General features: G+C 38.7%; 1 protein-coding gene across 1 annotated transcript in view; it reads right to left on the reverse strand.

Moving 5' to 3' along the window:
- The window catches only part of LOC150083213 (uncharacterized), a 380,452-nt gene that overhangs the window by 338,002 nt on the left and 21,126 nt on the right, over positions 1 to 21,324 (reverse strand). Inside the window, exon 4 of the mRNA XM_090378437.1 lies at positions 15,981 to 16,029. Within this exon, the coding sequence (XP_090234563.1) occupies positions 15,981 to 16,029 (49 nt within the window). The remainder of the gene's footprint in view (positions 1 to 15,980; positions 16,030 to 21,324) is intronic.

Here is a 21,324-nt window from a genome sequence, read left to right on the forward strand (position 1 = left end):
TTTGGTGGAAGATAAATGGACAAGATTGTGATAGAAATTCCGATGGCTATTCTTACTGTTGTTTGCTTACCTGGTATATGAGTATTCACCAAAATTGCCACTCCTCCTTTGGTAGTTCTGTTATCATTCCTGTCTCTCCGGAAAAGTGTATAATTTTGAAATGTGGGTGAAGATTGAAGTGTTAGATGGGTCTCCTGAAGGCAAATGCAGGCCGGTTTATACTGCTGAATAATATCTTTTATTTCGTCCAATTTTCCATGTAAACCACGACAGTTCCATTGTATAATAATATGTTGCGTTATTTAGGTGTCAGGACGATTTGTTGAATCTGACTGCACTTTTCAGTTTTTTACGTTTATCATATTTGGGTCTATCTTTCCTCGGAAAATTAGGACGAGGTGTATCAATATCTTCTGCAGGGTGTAGTTCTAGTATGTTCTCTCTCTCTGTTCATCAGTATCCATTTGGTCTATGTTTGTTTGTTTCTGTTCACACAGTTTACTAGATGATGTTTGCTTTGTTTTTGAAGATGTTACTTCTGATTTCTGCTTTACAGGCATGGAAGTATCCTGCTCTTTAGCACTGGATGTTTCTTGTGAAACTGTTTTTGTCATCAATATTACTTTACTCCAGTCTATAATTTGATTTAGAGGTATTGCTAGCTCTGTTTGAGTGGCTATAGTTTGCTGTTGTTTCACTGAAGCATAGGAACGTGACGGTTTGGTTGCAGGTATCTGTTTTCTTGCTTCCGGATAAGACACTTTATTTTCTACTTTGTATTTTTAAATTTGCTTTCCCAATACCCACATTTCGCATGTCTTCGAAAAAGCAGGGTGATTTTCGTGACAACTGGGACAGAGTGGTGTAGCTGATGTGCAGTTTGATTGATTGTGGTCTTTTGATCCACAGAGTGGACAGATGGGATCACTGCAACATGTCGCCTGAGAGTGTCCGTATCGCTGACAGTTGTAACACCTTACTGGATTTGGTATATATGGTCAGATTTTGCAATTTAAATATCCTGCTTTAACTGAATGGGGAAGAGAAGGATTGTTAAAGGTGAAAATTACTGATTGAGTTGGAATGAGTGTTGCGTCTTTCTTCATCATTATCCTCCTAACAGGTATCACTTGTTGTTCTGTTAGCTCGCTCAGTAGTTCTTCCTCTGAAACAGTCAAAAGGTCCCATTCGGTAATAACACCTTTCGATGTATTCAGGGAATTATGTGGGGTAATTTCAACTGGTAGTCCTGCAAAAGTTTTCGTTTTTAGCAATTTTTCCAATTGATGACTTACTGAGGTTTCTACTAAGAGATCATCTGATTGTAATAGTTTTAACATTTTTGTTCAGTTCAGTCTTCTGAACTAAGAAAGGGGATAATTTCCCAATGGATTATGATGATAACGAATGTATCACCAAAACAAAAAGGGACAGTAGGCTGAGAGCTGTTTATTTTCATTCTCTTAGCCTGAGACATGTTCAGCTGTAAGTCATCACATTTATTGGAGTTAACTTTCTCCAATCTTGTGTTGTTAGTTTTTTGGTCCATTTTCAACTCCTTTTAGTCCTGGTTGATGTCTTTTCATCCAGGTCCAGCCCCACCATGGGGAGGCACGAGTAGCGGCACCAAGTGACCAAGCGAGTAAAATAGAAGGTTAGTACAAAAAAAAATTAAGAAAGGTTTTTTTCCTTTCTGAAACTTCTTCCTTATGCTTTAAGAAAGAGAACTCTTATTATATATTTGAATAACGGAAGAAAAAACGTGTGAACTCAAAGTGAAAAGTTTATCTCTCTAATATAATTGCAGGGAAGATCGCTTGGCCTCAAGATTCGCTTGGCACCGGGGCCCACCTGCGAGGTGATTTAATTGAGGTATATAAAGCCTTGAATGGTTTGAGCATGTAGTAGTAGTGGCATCTGATGTAAGAAAGCAAGTGTATGAGCTTATGCAGCATCAGCAAAAAAAAAAAAAAAAAATTACAAAACAAATCCCTCTAAATGTTTGTCCAGTTCCACCTTAAATTTATTTAACCTATGAACTTCCACAACAACAGATGGAGGTTTGTTCAAGCAATTAAACACCCGCTGGCTAAAGGCAAATTTCTGCACATCTATTCTACATCTGTCTTTGCTCAATTTGAATTTATCCCCCCTTAGGTTCATAATCTGAACAAGTGCAAGAATCCCATCAGAATTCAGCGTACTCAACCCATTCAAGGCCTTATACACCCCAATCAGATCACCTCGCAGGTGCTTAGTCTCAGCTGCTGCAATTTCCAGAACATAAGCCTCTCTTGGTAAGAGGATCCCTTCATTCCCCTCACCAATCTTGTAGCCCTTCTCTGTACACGCTCAAGCAAATCTAAATCATTCCTAAAATGAGGCCTCCAGAACTGTACGCAGTACTCAAGGCTTAGCCTGACCACTGCCTTATACAGAGAGACAATCATCTCCTTTTCCCTGCTAGCAAAATTCCTATATATCATTGACAAAACCCCATGACCTGCCGTGGCAGCCTGTCTGCATTGTCAGAAAACTTCATATTTGACTGCACAATTACTCCTAGGTCTTTTTCATTTTCTATTACCTTAAGTGTAGTGCCACACAGTTGATACGTCTCTCTAGGGTTACTTCTACCCATATGCAGTACTTTGCATTTGTCAAGGTTAAACTTTGGTTGCCACTTCTCAGCCCATCTGCCCAAACTTTCTAGATCCTGTTGCAGTAGCACACTGCCATTACTGTCATTAACAACCCTGCCAACTTTTGTATCATCTGCAAACTTCAACACTAAGCCTGATATACCTTCATCAATATTACTGATAAACATACAAAACAGAGGACCCAACACCGAACCCTGTGGGACTCCACTAATAACATTAGTCCACAAAGAACAGTTCTTTTATCAACCATTCTTTTATCCATTGTAGCAACTTACCCTTAATACCATTCTGCTCCAATTTGTACAGTAGTCTTCCATGCACAACAGTGTCAAAAGATTTCCTGAAATACAAGTTTATGATATCAAAATTATTTTAATATCATAAACTTGTATTTCATGCTGTGTCTGAATTATTGCTGCAGTCTTGTCTAGATGATCCTGCAATGCATCTTTAACCAGTGACTCCATTATTTTACCCGGAACAGAAGTTAAACTAACTGGTCTGTAATTACTCGTGTCACCCTTCGATCCCCCTTTGTGAACTGGGGATACATTTGCACATCTCCAGTCCGTGTGGACCTCCCCTGAGTCCAAGGATGCTCTCATAATTATGGCAAAGGGTTTGTTTACTTCCTTTGCCGCCTCCTTTAATATAACTGGATAGATCGCATCCACCTCAGGTGGCTTTCTTATGTTTAACTTCAACCATTTCTCCTCCACTTTTTTCTAGGTTATTACAAAATCATTAAGCACCCCCACTACAATTTCATAACCTTCTGGCATTTTCAAACCTTAATAACTTCTCATGTGTGAATTTAGATGCAAAATACTCATTCAGTTTGTTTGCTATCTGAGCAGGATCATCAACAGCCAAACCATCGATATCAAGAGGACCAATCAGATTCATCCCCTACCTTTTACAGTTTATATAAGTAAAGAAATCCTTATTGTTTTTCTTAGCATCCTTTGCCAAAGATTTCTCGTAACCTCCCTTCGCCTGCCTAACCTCCTTTGTGACTTGATTACAGACTAACTTATATGTGCCATAGGCTTCTGTGTCACCTGATAATTTATATGCATCCCATGCATTTTTCTTCTCTGTCACGAGTCTCATTAGTTCATTTGATAACCATTTAGGCCTACACCTTGAACAATATTTCTTAATAGGCATGAAACTTTTAGTAGCTAAAAGTAATGAAAGGAACCTACTATAGTTGAGCAAGAAGTTTTATTGAAGCAAGAATTAAAACCTGTGTATATCGTTTTTAACAAATGCAACATAACTGAAAGTGAAATGAACACTATCATGCAAATTCATAATTCTTTTTTAAAAGAAGTATTCCACTGAAACAGCACATTTTGATAGATTATTTTAAAGTCTGAACCAATTTCCCTGCCATAAATACTGTCTGTAAATACTACTGTGTATATTAATTACTGAAAAGAAATTATAAATCAATATTACAATGTTACGTCAATGCAAAAGGCACAATTTTCGTTTTCTTGTTTAATATTTTATTTTTTATTTTTTTTTTTATTTTATTAATAAAAAGATACACAACAGGTAACCATTAACAGTGTATCTGAGATCAGATCAATAAACATAATAACAATAATATGAAATCCAACAGGACGATAAACATTGATATAGATTCAAACAATAAAAGCATATACAAAAGAGGATTGTATTAAGTTAAGTTACCGGTAAAACAAGTAATAATTAATCCGTTAGAGAATAGAAAAATAATATAACAAATAATAAGCTACAATAATTAGATGTGAGCTAGTCACTTTGCAGTTTAAGTGAAGAGGCAAACTTGTGGATGGAGTTCATCAGTGATTGGGAGTTGTCAAAGAAGTCAATGCGAGAGTCATTTGCTGATTTGCTGATTCTGTTCAGTGGACTGAACTTCATTAAGTCCGTGTTGGCAGAGTCAAGGCGAAATGGTGTAAGGTTCCTGACTTGTCTACAGGGAGCATTGAAGTTTATTTTACTCAGGATATCAGATGCTTCATAAATTCCAGTGATTACTTTGGCTAGGAGGGCGATGTCAGCAGTAACTCTTCTAGTTCACAGAGGCCTTAGATGAAAGTAATCACACAGCGATTCATAATACACTGAGTGATAGAATAGAGGATTGCGGTACGTAAGGTAATGGATAAAGTTTTTTTGGACTGCTTCAATTTTGTTAGTTAAAGTCTTTGTGTGAGGATTCCAGATGGGTGAACTGAATTCAAGGATTGGCAGAACAATAGTTTTATAAAGGATAACCGCATATCTGTAGTTTTTGAACTTGTATGTGTTCCGTTTGATGAATCCCAGTGTTTTGAATGCTTTGCTGGTGATTTTAAGGACATGGGCATCGAATTTAGCACTGCTGGAAAAGAGAATCCCTAAGTCGTTAACTTGGTCACACCTTTCGATGATCACAGAGTTAATACTATACTCCGTATTCATTAGTTGTGGAGATCTGCAAGATGAGAAAGAGATTACTTTGCACTTCGAGGGGTTAGCAGACAAGCCATTCAGAGATAGCCACAGAGAGAATTTATTGAGAGCACATTGAAGTTGTTGAGAATCGGTAGTCTCCTTCACTGCTGAGTAGATCTTAAGATCATCTGCATAGAGAGCAACTTGAACATTGGAGGTGTAGATGAAAGAAGGAAGATCATTTACGAAAACAATGAAGAGAAGAGGACCTAAGGGAGAGCCTTGTGGTACTCCGCTTAGTGGTATAAAACAGTCTGAGTTCACTTGATCGATGATAACGCTCAGGGAACGATGCGTAATATAGCTGCGTAGCCATGAGAGCAAAGGGTCACGGATGCCATATAGCTTAAGTTTTTCCAGAAGTTGTTCGTGCGGGACTTTATCAAATGCCTTAGATATGTCTGTGTAGACTGCATCAACTTGTAGGTGGTTATCAAGAGCTTCAGAGGTGTATTGCCAGAAAGGAAGTAAATTTGCGACTACTGACTTGCCACTGCAGAAACCATGTTGATTCTGATCGATAAAAGGCTTGAAGAATTCGAAGAGATGTTTGTGCACTGCTGTGTCGAAGAGTTTAGCCAGGCTGTTTTGCAAGGTTATGGGTCTGTAATCGCGTACGTCATTTTTATCACCTTTTTTGAAAATAGGAACTATATTGACCTGCTTAAAGTGCTTAGGATACTTCCCCAGCCATAATAATGTAGTACCTATTCTGAAATACATTATACTATATTATAATAGTAGAATTACATTAACTGTTCAAAATTTTCTTTCTTCTTTTGCTGATTTTATAAACTATTGCTAATAATGTCCTTTCAAAATGACAATAATTTTCCTCATTTCCCTGGGGGTGGGGTCACTATATAGAGTATCAACTGTATTACAGGATAGATAAAGAGTTCCTCACAAGCAAATCAGAACTTATTGTATTAAAACTAAATATTTTGGCGTTTTCTTCTCTGAATCAATTAAACTGTTGATAACTCTGTCAAGCATGCATATGTTACAATAAATTGACATTTTTATTTATTTCTTTATTTTTTTTTTTTTATGGAAACACGAGAGGTATTAGAACCTATAGTACTTAGTACCGTGCTTGGGTTGGAGGTTGAGAAGACAAAAGAAGATATTTGATGACATTAGTCTTGAACTTCTGTAGACTGTAATTTTCAGGAAATACGTAAGAAGGAAGGTTGTTCCAGGAAGGAAGGTTGAATGAATAAACTAGGAAGATGAAAAGTTGGTTCTGTGAGTTTGAAGTTGGACTGAAAATGGATGTTGCCTGGTGGCAGCATCCATTTTCGGACTGTTTTGAAAGAGAGAGCGAGATTATAGAAGCCATTTCAGAAGAACAGTGCCCAAGGAAGTATCTGTAGAAAAGGCATGCAGCAGAAACAGTATGTCTATGAGACAGCAAGTGGAGAGACTCTGTTAGAGAGGAGTCATTAATTAACCTAACTGCCATCTTTTGAATGGAATCTAGGAGTCTGAGAGAGGTTTTGGAGGCAACACCCCAGATGTGGCAACAATATTCCATGGTGGGGTGGATTTCCAATTTCTACAGAATGAACAGCTATTTGGAAGAAGAGTAATGCAAAGAGCAAAAGAGAAAACCAAGTTTTTTAGATGCAGAGGAAGAAATATTTGTAATGTGCTTGTGCCAAGAGAGATTAGAAGTCAGGGTAATCCCCAAAACAGATATATCATTTTGCCTAGAAATTGGAGTGCCACCAAAGGTAAGCATAGGAGAAGAAGAATCCTATTTGCAAGATATAAGACAAGACTGAGTTTTAGAAGAATTGAAATTAACTAAGTTATCTTTGCCTCACTGGAGAATTACCTGGAGATCGGCATTTAAGGAATTGGCGGTGGATTTTCGAGAAGTTGAAGCTGATTGAGCAGGACGCAAGTTTTCTCAAAATGGAAAGTGGAATGCAATGTGCTATCATCAGCAAAACTATGGATAGAATTTTCAGTCAATGGAAGAAGGTTATTAATGTACAAGAGGAAAAGAGTGGGAGAAAGAACTGAACCTTGGGGAACACCAATATTAGTGGAGAAGTTAGAAGACAGAGAGAGCCATCTACCATCACCAGCAGTGAACGGTCAGAGAGAAAACTGGAAAACCAATTACAAAAAAATTGGCAAACCACAAGATGGAAGCTTATTGAGAAGACTTTTGTGCCAAACACAGGCCTTTGAAAGGTCAAGTGCAATTGCTCGAGTTTCACCAAACTTTTCAACTGAATTTGTCCATAGATGGGTAGCATAAGCCACAATATTATCAGTGGATTGACACTGCTGGAATCCATACTGGCGATCGTTGATCATATGGAAATTTCTAGATAGTTTAAGAGTTGGCAGTTAATTGATTTCTCCATTACTTTAGAAAAAGTAGAGTAAGGGCAATGAGACGAAAATTGTATGGGAGGGATTTGTCACCCTTTTTAGGATACAAGCAAATTTCCAAACAGAAGGGAAAACACTTTAGGAATAAGAAAGTGAAAAAAGGTGACACAGAACAGGTGCATAGGTTTTAAGAACAAGTGGAGGAATACCATCAGAACTTGGAGCTTTCTTAGCAACAAGATTGTTCAAAATCCTTCTAACATCCTTTTGATGAAACACAACAGGAGACAATAGAGAGTACTGGGAATAGTGGGAGTTGGTTTACCAACATCATCATTATCCGAGTTGGAAGAAAAATAGGTGCTAGGAGGTTGGCTTTATCTTTGTCTGAAGTAGCAACAGAACATCTGGTTTTGACAGCGGTGGGAACAGAGATGGGCAAAGGCTGTAGCCAACAGCTTTGGCAAGAGCCCAGAATGCTCAGCTACCATTCTGGCTCAGTTCCTCAGGACAAGGAACAAGTTTTTTATCTTAGCCTGTTTGAAATCTAATTTGGACCGATTAATAACTGCTTTACAACTGTTGCGTGCTTTGGCATAGGCAGAAAATGAACCTGGAGATTTGGATGCAAGCCAGTTGCAATGTGCAACATTCTTATCTTGAAAATACTTAGAATATTTATTGGAAAACCAAGGTTAAGAAACAGGATGATATTTTATGGTGGGGTGTGGAATAAAGGATTTCATCCCTACAAGAATAGTTTCACTGATATGATCCGAGCAAACGGTGATAGCGGAAGATCTGAAAAATAATCAGAACAAGGAAAAGGAAAAAAGAAATTTCACAGATCATCCCATTTTGCATTCTTGTATTCTTCTTGTATTGTATTTTACATTCTTCTAAATAAGCTTCCATCTTATGGTTTGCCAGCTGTTTTTTGTAATTGAGTATCCAGTTTTCTCTCTGACCGTTCACTGCATGACAGTAGATGGCAATCTGTTTTCTAACATCTCCACTACTGCTGGTGTTCCCCAAGGTTCAGTTCTTTCTCCCACTCTTTTCTCTTGTATATTAATGACTTTCTTCAATTGACTGGGAATTCTAATCATAGTTTTACTGATGAAAGCTCATTGCATTCCACCTTCCAGTTTGGGAAATACTGCTCTACACAAACAGCTTCAATTTCTTGAATAACCACTGCCAATTCCTTAAATGCTGCTCTCTATATAATTCTCCAGTGGGGTAAGTTAGTTGATTTCAATCCTCGTAAAACTTAGACCTGTCTTATATCTCACAAAAAGGATTCTTCCGCTTCTATGCTTATCTTCGAAGACAATCCATTTTTTAGGCAAGATCATATATCCCTATTGGGAATTACCCTAACTTCTAATCTCTCTTGGCATAAGCACATTACAAATATTGCTTCTTCTGCAACTAAAAAATTGGGTTTTCTCTTTTGCTCTCAGCATTACTTTTATTCCAAATAGTTCAATTCTGTACAAATCGCAAATCTACCTATCACGGAATATTGTTCACACATCTGGGGTGGTGCCCCCAAAACCTCTCTCAGGCTTCTAGATTCCATTCAGAAGAGGGCAGTTAGGTTAATTAATGACTCATCTCTAACAGAGTCTCACCACTCTCTGTCTTATGGATGTTCAATTTCTCCTACATGCCTTTTCTATAGATACTTCCATGGGCACTGTTCTTCTGAATTTACTTCTATAATTCTCTCTCTCTCTCTCTCTCTCTCTCTCTCTCTCTCTCTCTCTCTCTCTCTCTCTCTCTCTCTCTTCGAAAGCAGTCAAAACACATGCCACAATCAGTCAACATCCTTTTACTGTCAAACTTCAAACTCACAGAATCAACTTTTCTTCTTCTTCATTTATTCATTCAACTTCCGTTTTTCTGGAACAACCTTCCTTCATATGTAATTCAAGAAAATTACACTCTAAAAATGTTCGAGTCTAATGTCAACAAATACCTTCTTTCATCTTATCAAGCCGACCGGGCTAGCCGAGTGGGTAAAGTACCTACCCGGCAACCCAAAGGTCGCGGGTTCGATTCCCGCCTCGGGCTTGGATCAAAGTACTGCAAAAACCTTGGGAGGTGCAATATGGCCACAGAAGCCAATGCGCCAAAAACTACCAAATCAAAAAAAAAAAAAAAAATACCTTTTGTGATTGGGGTTTTATGAAAAAAAATAAAAAATTCTTGAGACATGTGCAAGCATTACTTTAACCCAGATCATCAGATAAACATGTCTGTATTACCCTTCTTCCAACCAGCAGTTTCCCTGAACCCTTAAGGTATCCTCAATGATACTATCAAAAACCCTTGCGCCACCTTTGTCAAAATAAATTCCTTTCTCCTAAAATGTGCAGGCCACATTGATAAATTTCACCCCTAGAGTCATGCAGTCCCTCAAGTTTTGAGTTAATCCACAAGGCTTTTAATATATAATCCCTACTCTTTTGTCTGGGCAAAACTGCAGACATATATTTGAACCTGGTTAGTGGCATTTTTTCAACATAGTCCAATATGTTAGCATTAGTAGAGGCATATGATGCAAGAAAGCAAGCTTATGCAGCATCAGTCAAAAAAAAAAAAAAAACCCCTTTCATTTTACCCTTCCGTTCGTTCGAAATACCTGTCCAGCTGAGCCTTAAATTTATTTAGGCTATCAACTTCCACAACAAAGGATGGAAGTCTGTTCCACCAACCAACTACCCGCTGGCTAAAGGCAAATTTCCGCACATCTATCCTACATCTGTCTTTCCTCAATTTGAATTTATGCCCTCTCAGAACATTATTCTGAGAAAAAGGCAGTATCCCATCAGCATTCAGCATGCTCAAATCATTCAGGGCTTTGTACACATCTATCAGATCACCTCGCCGGTGCCTAGTCTCCAGACACTGTAATTTGCAAAACTTTCTTCTCTGTACTCGTTCCAGCAGCTCTACATCCTTCTTGAAATGAGGCCTCCAAACCTGTATACAGTACTCAGGGTGCAGCCTGACCATTGCCTTATACAAGGGAATAATCACCTCCCTATTCCTGCTGGAAAAATTCCTGTATATCATTGATAAGACACCATGACCTACTCTTGCAGCCCGTCTGCACTGCTCAGAGAACTTCATATCTGCCTGCACAATTACCCCCAAGCCCTTTTCATTCTCTACCACTGTCAGTGTAGTACCACAGAGTTGATACGTTGCTCTGGGGTTGCTGTTTCCCATACGTAGTACTTTACATTTGTCGATGTTAAACTTCATTTGCCACCTCTCAGCCCATCTGCTCAACCTTTCCAGAACCTGTTGCAGCAGCATAGCGTCAGTAGCATCCTTAACAACCCTGCCAACCTTTGTATCGTCTGCAAACTTGTACATTAAGCTTGATATACCATCATCAATATTATTTATAAATACAGAAAACAACAATGGACCCAACACTGAACACTGAGGGACTCCACTAATAACATCAGTCCACGATGAGCAGTGTCCATTGATTACCACTCTCTGTCTTCTCCCTCTCAACCACCCCTTTATCCATAGCAGCAATTTGCCTCCAATGTCACACTGCTCCAATTTGTGTAGCAGTCTTCCATGTGCAACAGTATCAAAAGCCTTTCTAAGATCCAAGTATATAATATCAAAGTTATTCCCTGCATCCAATTCTTTTGTGACTACATCATAGTATCCAATCAAATTGGTCAGGCAAGACCTTCCCTTAACAAAACCATGCTGTGTCTGAGCTATAACTGAATTCTTGTCAAGATGATCCTGCAGTGCTTCTTTAACCAGTATTTCCATTAATTTTCCTGGAACAGAAGTTAAACTCACAGGTCTATAATTACTTGTGTCAGCCTTTTTATTATTATTATTATTAATATCCATATGATGCAAGGAAGCCTGAGGCTTATGCTGCACCAGGAAAAAAAAAAAAAAAAAAAAAAAGTTCCCGAGTAACCCTGAGAGAGAGAGAGAGAGAGAGAGAGAGAGAGAGAGAGAGAGAGAGAGAGAGAGAGTCAAAAGTAGAAGGGAATCACCAGGAAAGAGAAGAATGATGATATCCAGCTCAGGACCCTGGGTGTGCCAAGCCCATACTCACCAGATGTGAGCCCCCGGGGTTAGATGTGAGCCCCCGGGGTTGATCCTCCTTTGTGAATTGGGGTTACATTTGCACATCTCCAGTCTCTGGGTACCTCCCCTGAGTCCAAGGAAGCTCCCATAATTATGGCTAATGGATTGCTTACTTCCTTTGCCGCCTCCTTTAATATAACTGGATAGATCCCATCCACCCCAGGTGCCTTTCTTGAATTTATCTTCAACAATTTCTCCTCCACTTTAATCTCAATTATTACTCGATCATCTAGCTCACTGCCAATGTTTACTCCATCTATGGCATTACCCTTCTTCAATAAATCCTCATGTGTGAAGGTAGATGCAAAATATTGATTTAGTTTGTTAGCTACCTGAGCAGGATCATGAACAGTTGAACCATCGATATCAAGTGGACCAATCTGATTCATCCCCTTCCTTCTAGAGTTTACATAAGTAAAGAACTACTTGCTGTTTTTCTTTGCATCCCTTGCCAAAGATTTCTCGTAATCTGCCTTCGCCTACCTAACCTCCTTTGTAACTTGGTTACAGATCAACTTATATCTATCATAGGCTTCTGTGTCACATGTTAATTTATATGTATCCCATGCATTTTTCTTCTCTGCCATATGTCTCATTAGTTCATCTGACATCCATTTAGGCCTGAACCTTGAACAATATTGCTTAGTTGGTATGTAAAGCCTAGTAGCTTCCAAGATAATTTCTTTGAATGCTTCCCATTTTGAGTTTGCTGTTGGTAACATCATCAGTTAGTCCCACTGTATAGAATTTAAATACTGTCTCAGACCATCATACGCCTTTACAAAAGCAATAACCCTTCCCTTTACCCCTGATGGTAGTTACCTCCTTGAATAAATCCCACTTCAGCACACTGTGATCACTGCCACTCTTAATGCATGAAGAATCACTACTGATAATCAAATCAAGAGTATTTCTCCCTCCAGTTGCTTCCCGAACATGCTGATTTAGAAAACAATCATCCAATAAATCCACAAAAGCCTTGCTAGTGTGTGAGTGACCAACCAACAAATTCCAGTCAATATCTGGGAAATTAAAATCCCCCATTATAAGACTCTCTGATTTACTGGCCCACTATTTCCCTGTACAGTTTCTTATTATACTCATCAGAGTCATTAGGCCTATAGCACACTCCTACTCTCAATTTTGATCTCCCAATGCTATGTCACGCCAAACTGACCCGACACTGCACTGTCCAGCAATGTCAACTGGCTTCACTTCCTTGGATTTTATGTATTTCTTAACTAATAGCATAACACCCCCCCCCTCCCTTCCTATCCTTTCTGTAGACATTGTACTCCCCAAATTCCAGTTCTGCATTCCTTATATCTGTGTGACACCACGTCTCTGAAATCCCCACAATATCTGCCTTTGATGTTTTGAGCAATACTTCAAATTCATCAAATTTATTTACTAAACTCCTAGCATTGGTGTATACGCAAGTATACATGCACCTGTTCTTTTTCTTAGCTACCCTAACACAACCTATGTGTTTATTTGTACCCCAATGATTCCCAGCAGTCTCTGAAATATCCTGCATCTTATTTTCCAGGCTGTGGCTCATTCCAATAGAAGCAGTGCAAGAATCACTTTCACCTCTGCCAGTGGCTACTGTTAATCTATTAGTCCTTGTATCTCCCCAATCTAGCAGTTTTCCAACCCACCTAACACTGCCTTGATAGCATCAGCAAACATTCTTGCACCCTTTCTATTTAAGTGTATCCCATCCCTATAGAAGCAGTCTCTCCTGTTAACAAGTACAGACCAGGCTGAAAAAAATTCTACCTCTTGAGCCCTGCACAATCTTTTCAGGGCCAAATTGATCGATAGGGCTCTCATCATATACTCCCTCCTATCGTGTCTGGGCAGAATTGCAGACACTTTCAAATTCAACCCTAATTCACGGCTTTTTTTCAACAGTGACCTGTACTTGTTAAGTAATTCCGCCGGTCTCCTACTCTTAATATCATTAGTGCCAACGTGTATACAACTATATCACCTTTTGTGGCCTTAAAAGATGATATCCGCTCTACAACGTCATCAACCTTTGCCCCTGGCAGACATACCCTGGTCCTGTTCCACCTATCCTTTTTACAAAGCATGTTTCCCATTTCCCTGACAACAGAGTCACCAACAACTACTAGTTCCTTTGGAACCAGCACATTCTGCCTTGGGGGCTGCCGCTGTGTTGCGTGATGCCCAAGTGCAAGCTCTGGCATTGGTGTGGGCAGCTGAGAGCTTGATGGGCCCTCTCACTTTTAATCCTTCGAGGGCATCCACCCTGTCCTTCAAGCTCTCATATAGGCCCATAACAATGCTGGGTTGTCGCCTGATTTCCTTATACTCCTTGCATTGCACACATACAAAGACATCCCCCATGGCAGTATCATGTCCAGTACCTGACTGCTCCACAAACATCAAGCAAATAGTGCATTTTAAAAGGCTGTGATTCAGAGGGCACCTGCCCCCCCCCCACAGTTCTCCCCTGAGCCATAGCACTCCCATTAGCTTGAGCATTTTGCTTTGCTGCTCTGGTCTGAGTCATGATTTCGATTTAATTTCAATAAAATTTCAATTACAGTACAAAATTAAAACCGACACAGTATCCCAACACAGTTATAACGCTATATTTATGTTTCAGTATCGAGTGTTATCTACGAAATCCCTTTATATAACTTCCGTATCAAGTTAAGTATTAATTATTTATTTTTGCTAATTATTTGTTACGTTACCTAAGTCGTTATATGTATATAGTTAAAAGTGCAATTTAATTGACAATGACGTTCAACAAGATTAATAGATTTACTGATTAACTGACAATATTATATTATGTACTATACTATACTAAGCATATGCTATCTAATTTGAGATATTTTGTATCGCGTAACAATGGCGGTAATTTACGAACAGTAAATCTATGGACACTTAAGTATCGATTAACTTCCAAATCTCGCTGTCTCAATTCAGAATAAACTAAGGATCCTGACTAGCTACTTACAGAATATAATTTGATATAACAATTGGTTAATAAATCGGCTAAATATGGTTAAAAAAAAAAAAAACAATCGTTCAACGGAGCTTCAACTTGTAACACATGGATTTGATACCCTTACTGATACTAAGTAATACCTACAAAATCTCTATCTAAGTTAAACTTTAAACTAAGTATCGTAACTAGGAATATAAAGCTACTCTAAAAAATAAGTTAATATGCCAATTTAAGCTAATAAAACAGAAAAAAAAAAATCAGAAAAAACTTCTCTGTTCCAGGAGCGGCAATAAGCTACGTCCGCACAGGCTACTCTCGTTCTCTAAATATCATGCTTTGTTTGCATGTTGTGTTTGTTTAATATCATTATACCCCCCCCACCTTAAAATCTGACAATCTGTTGGTAACACCATTGATTGTTGCTCCCAGAAAACACACCCTGGTTCTTGTCTACCTGTCTTTATTACAAAAATGCTACATGTTGCCCTGACAATAGTCTCCCAATAAACTGGATCACCTTTGATCAAAGCAGTCTGCACTTGACTATTCTTTTCTGGGACCTGAATCAGGGGTGCATCACTCAGCAAGTCAGGAGTTACTTGAGTCTCCAACAAGTTAATAGTTACATTTGTCTCTAGAGCAAGCACCTGTTTCTTCAGTGAGTGATTCCAATTCTTCTCGTAACGTACCAGGTTTTTATTTTTAAATCAATACACTTCTTATATCGGGTGAAATATATCATTAGTTGAGTTTAGTTTGTCTACTTGACCAACCTTTGAATACATGCCACAGGCTATACAAGTGGTGAACGCATGACTCTCACCAGAAATGCCTGCAGGCATTTCCATCTGGAGTGGTGAATTTAAAAATTCACTAGTGGATAACAGTTTAATAAGCAAAATCAAGCTACCAAAGTTACTCGAAAAAATGTAACTTAGTACTATTACTTTAGAAAAGCTAAAGATAAAATAACAAAATATCATAGAAATTAATTTCACAAAATTACTGAAATAAGATTTAAAAGAGAAATTTTGCCTGCTAGACACCTAGTATTAATCCCCTTCAGTTAAGCTGCCAGATCCAAGTACATCTGCTCTATTCAACTGCCCACAGAAGAATCCCATAGCTGCATTGTAAGCTACTAAAACTTGGAATGTAAAAATTGACAAATCTCAATTACTTAAAATAGGAAGTTTTAAAAAATAACTGTCAGTATATTATGAATATGATATTGTATTCTTAGAATGACATAGGTGCAAAAAAAATAAATTTGGATATTCCATTACCACATTAATTCACACTCATAAAATTAATAATGATAAATTATGATTACAGGATATTTTACTTACCAATGAATTATTATCATATATGTTCTCTTTTGATAAAGAATCAAAGTCACTAAAAGAAAAAAAGAAAGAATGAAATATCAAAAATTTTTTTTCCGAAATATTATAATACTGAAAAAAAGGTTATGTAACAATAACACTGGGCGTATACAATATTACATGGTAGGTAAAAAAAAAAAAAAAATCACACCATTTCCTCTAAATCCTGTCCACTTCCTCCTTAAATTTATTTAACCTATCAACTTCCACAAGAAATGGAAGTTTGATCCAGCAATTAACCACCTGCTGGCTAAAGGCAAATTTCTGCACATCTATTCTACATCTGTCTTTTCTTAATTTGAATTTATGTCTCCTTAGGTTCGTAATCTGAACAAGTGGAAGGATCCCATCAGAATTCAGCGTATCCAGTGCCAGACTAGGCACCTGTGCGGTAATCAATCAGATCACCGCGCAGGTGCCTAGTCTCCAGCCACTGCAATTTGCAGAACTTAAGCCTCTCTTGGTAAGAGGATCCTTTCATTCCCCTCGCCAATCTTGCTGGCCTGCTCTGTACACGCTCAAGAAATCTACATCCTTCCTAAAATTAGGCCTCCAGACCTGTACACAGTACTCAAGGCGCTGCTTGACCACTGCCTTATACAAAGGGACAATCACCACCTTCTATCTGCTAGCAAAATTCCTATATATCATTGACAAAACTCCATGACCTGCCCTGTCAGCCTGTCTGCATTGCATAGGTTTCTAGGTAGTTTAAGAGTTGGCAGTTAATTGATTTCTCTATTACTTTAAAAAGAGTACAAGTAATTTCAATGGGACAATAATGGGATGGGAGGGATTTGTCACCTTTTTTAGGAACTGGCTGGATATGAGCAAATTTCCAAGTAGAAAGAAAAACACACCTTTGGAATAAGAAAGCAAAATAAGGGGGCAAAGAACAGGAGTAAGTTCAGGAGCACAAGTTTTGAGAACAAGTGGAGAAATACCATCAGGACCTGAAACTTTCTTATCATCAAGATTCTTCAAAATCCTTCTGACATCCTTTTGACGGAAGACCACAGGAGGAATTGAATGGAATGTGTTGGGAATGGTTTGAGGTGTGTTACCAAGGTCATTAATACGTGAGTTGGAAGAAAAATGGGATGCTAGCAGGTCAGCTTTATCCTTGGCCAAAGTGACAACAGAACCATCTGGTTTTGAAAGCGGTAGGAGCAGAGATAGGCAAAAGTTGCGGCCAATATCTTAATAGGGTGGGTGTGAGAGTACATGTGAAATAGAGAAGTTTTTGCTTTTTTATTGATTTAAATTGGCATATTAATTTATTTTTTTGAGTTGCTTAATATTCCGAGTAACAATACTTTAGTTTAAACTGAATTTTGATAGAGATTTTGTAGGTTATTAAGTAGTATCGGTAAGGGTATCAAATATACATGTGGACAGGTTTTGCAGCTCCTGCGAACAAAAAGTTTTTAATTATAATTAGCCGCTTTATTCACTTAATTGTTAGATTAAATTATTTTCTATAAGTAGCTTATAGACCTAGTCAAGCTCCGTGGTTTATTTTGAATTTAGATAGTGCGATTTGGAAAGTAAATAATACCTCATGTCCGTAGATTAACCATTCGTAACTTGCCGCCATTGTTATACGATAAAACATGTGCGATCGGAAGGTTTAACGGAAAACTAGATAGCGAGTATAGTAGTATCAATTAATCAGTAAAATTTATTAATCTTATTATATTTCGTTGTCAATTGAATTATACCTTTTTAACTAAATAAATATAGCGACCTAATTATTACAAACATAACATCATAAATTAAAACATTTAAGTTGACAGGGATAAGAAAGTCATACAACATGGTGCATTGTTGATGATATATAGGAATTTTTCTAGCAGGGATAAGGAGGTGATTATTCCCTTGTATAAGGCAGTGGTGAGGCTGCACCATGAGTACTGTATACAGGTCTGGAGGCCTCATTTCAAGAGGGATGTAGAGCTACTGGAACGAGTACAGAGAAGGGTAACAAGATTAGTGAATGGAATAAAGGGTTGCTCTTACGAAGAAAGGATTAAGTTTTGCAAATTACAGTGTCTGGAGACTAGGCAGCAGCGAGGTGATCTGAAAGAGGTGTACAAAGCCTTGAATGGTTTGAGCATGCTCAATGCTGATGGGATTCTTCCTCTTGCTCAGAATAATCACCTGAGAGGGCATAAATTCAAATTGAGGAAAGACAGATGTAGGATAGATGTGCGGAAATTTGCCTTTAGCCAGCGGGTGGTTGGTAGGTGGAACAGACTTCCATCCCTTATCGTGGAAGTTGATAGCCTAAATAAGTTTAAGGCTCGGCTGGACAGGTATTTCGAACGAACAGAGGGGTGAAGTGGAAGTGGTTATTTTTTATTTATTTATTTTTTTTTTTTGGCTGATACTGCATAAGCTTGCTTTCTTGCATCAAATTCCTCTACTAATGCTAATAGCATAACTCAGAGATAATATTCGATACCGAAATACATATATATAATGTTATAACTGCATTGGGATATAGGTTATGGTTATATTTTGTATTGGAATTTTATTGAACTTGAATAGAAATCATGACTCAGACCAGAGCAGCAAAGCAAAAGGCTCAAAGTAGTGGAAGTGATGTGGCTCAGGGCAGAACGGAAGGTGGGGGGTGGGGGGGCCAGTTGTCCTCTGAATCACAGTATGTTGAAATGTACTGCTTGTTTGATGTTTCTGAAGCAATCAGGAATGGAACATGATATTACCAAGGAGAATGTCTTTGTGTGTGTGTGTGTGTGTGTGTGTGTGTGTGTGTGTGTGCGCGCGCGCGCACAGCGCGCGATGTAAGGAGTGCGAGGAAATCAGACGCAAACTCGGCATTGTTGTGGGCTTATATGAGAGTTTGAAGGACAGGGTGGATGCCCTCGAAGGATTTAAATTGAGGGGCCCATCAAGCTCTCAGCTGCCCACATCAATGCCAGAAATTGCACTTGAACATCACATGACACAGCGGCAACCCCCAAGGCAGAATGCAATGGTCCCAAAGGAACTAGTTGTTGTAGGTGACTCTATTGTCAGGGAAAAGGGGAACATATTGTGCTAAAAGGATAGATGGAACAGGACCAGAGTATGTCTGCCAGGGGCAAAGGTTGATGACATTGTGGGGCAGATATCATCCTTTAAGGGCACAAAGGGTGATATTGTTATACACATTGGCACTAATGATATTAAGAGTAGGAGATCGGCATAATTACTTAACAAGTACAAGACAATGCAGATAAAAGCTGTGAGTTAGGGTTGCATTCGAAAGTGTCTGTAATTCTGCCCAGACACGATAGGAGGGAGTATATGATGAGAGCTTTGTCGATCAATTCGGCCCTGGAGAGATTGTGCAAGGCTCAAAGGGCAGAATTTTTCTCGGCCTCGTCTGTGCGTGTTAACAGGAGAGGCTGCTTCTACAGGGAGGGGAATACACTTAAATAGAAAGGGTGCAAGAATATTTGCTGATGCTATCGAGGGCAGAGTTAGGTGGGTCGGAAAACTGCTAGTTGGGGGAGGATACACAGACTAATAGATTAACAGTAGCCGCTGGCAGAGGTAAAAGTGATTCTTGCACTACTTCTATTGAAATGCAATTGAGCAGCAGCCTGGAAAGCAAGGCAATGGGAATTTCCAGGACTGCTGGGAGTCATAGTGGAACAAGTAAATACATGGGCTGTGTTAGGGTAACTAAGGGTAGAAAAAGATGCATGTATACTTGCATGTACACCAATGCTAGGAGTATAGTTAATAAATTCGATGATCTTGAAGTGCTAGTCAAGACATCAAAGGAAGATATTGTTGGGATATCAGAGACATGGTGTCACACAGACATAAGCAGTGCAGAACTGGAATTTGGGGAGTACAATGTGTACAGTAAGGATAGACAATACAGAAAGGGAAGAGGGGTTTTGCTGTTAGTAAAGAAACAGATAAAATCTAAGGAAGTGCATCCAAGTGATGTTGGTGGACGATGCAATGTTGACTCTGTTTGGTGTGACAAAGCACTGGGAAAGGAAAATGAAAGTAGGTGTGTGTTATAGGCCTAATGAATCTGATGAGTATAATGAGCAATTGTTCAGAGAAATAGAGTGGGCCAGTAAATTAAAGTGTCTTATAATGGGGGATTTTGATTTCCCGGATATTCACTGGAATTTGTAGATTGGTCACTCACACACTAGCAAGGCTTTTCTGGATTTATTGGATGATTGTTTTCTACAGCAGCATGTTCGGGAGGCAACTAGAGGGAGTAATACTTTTGATCTGATTATCAGTAGTGATTCTTCATGCATCAAGAATCTACAGATAAAGGATCCACTAGGTGGCAATGATCATGGTGTGCTTAAGTTGGATTTACTCAAAGAGGTAACTACCATCAAGAGTAAAGGGAAGGGTTTTTGCTTTCGTAAAGGTGACTACGGCAGTCTGAGAAGGTATTTAAATTCTATACAGTGGAACCAACTGATGATGTTACCAACGGAAAATTCAAAATGGGAAGTATTCAAAGAATTAATCTTGGAAGCTACTAGACTTTTCATACCAATAAAGAAATATTGTTCAAGATTTAGGCCTAAATTGATGTCAGATGAACTAATTAGACATGTGACAGAGAATAAAAATGCATGGGATACATATAAATTAACATGTGACACAGAAGCCTATGATAGATATAAGCTGGTCTGTAACCAAATAACAAAGAAGGTTAGGCAGGTGAAAGCAGATTACGAGAAATCTTTGGCAAAGGATGCAAAGAAAAACAGCAAAGAGTTCTTTACTTGTGTAAACTCTGGAAGGAAGGGGATGAATCAGATTGGTCCACTTGATGCCGATGGTTCAACTGCTGATGATCCTGCTCAGTTTAGCTAACAAACTAAATGAATATTTTTCATTGACATTCACACATGAGGAGTTATTCAGGGAGGGGAATGCCAGAGGTGTATTCAACTCTGGCAATAAGCTACATAAGCTTGTAATAACTGAGAGTAAAGTGGAGGAGAAATTGTTGAAGATAAACACAAGTAAGGCACCTGGGGTGGATGGAATCTATCCAGTAATATTAAAGGAGGGGGCAAAGGAAGTAAGCAAACCCTTAGCCATAATTATGAGAGCTTCCCTGGACTCAGTGAAGGTACCCATAGACTGGAGATGTGCATATGTGACCCCAATCCACAAAGGAGGAGATCAAAGGGAGACAGATAATTACAGACCTGTTAGTTTAACTTCTGTTCCAGGGAAATTGATGGAGGCACTGGTTAAAGAAGCATTGCAGGATCATCTAGACAAGACTTCAGTTATAGCTCGGACA

This window comes from Mastigoproctus giganteus, chromosome 7 (genome assembly GCF_048544385.1).
Source record: "Mastigoproctus giganteus isolate SK-2022 chromosome 7, ASM4854438v1, whole genome shotgun sequence".
Classification (NCBI taxonomy): Eukaryota; Metazoa; Arthropoda; class Arachnida; order Uropygi; family Thelyphonidae; genus Mastigoproctus; species Mastigoproctus giganteus.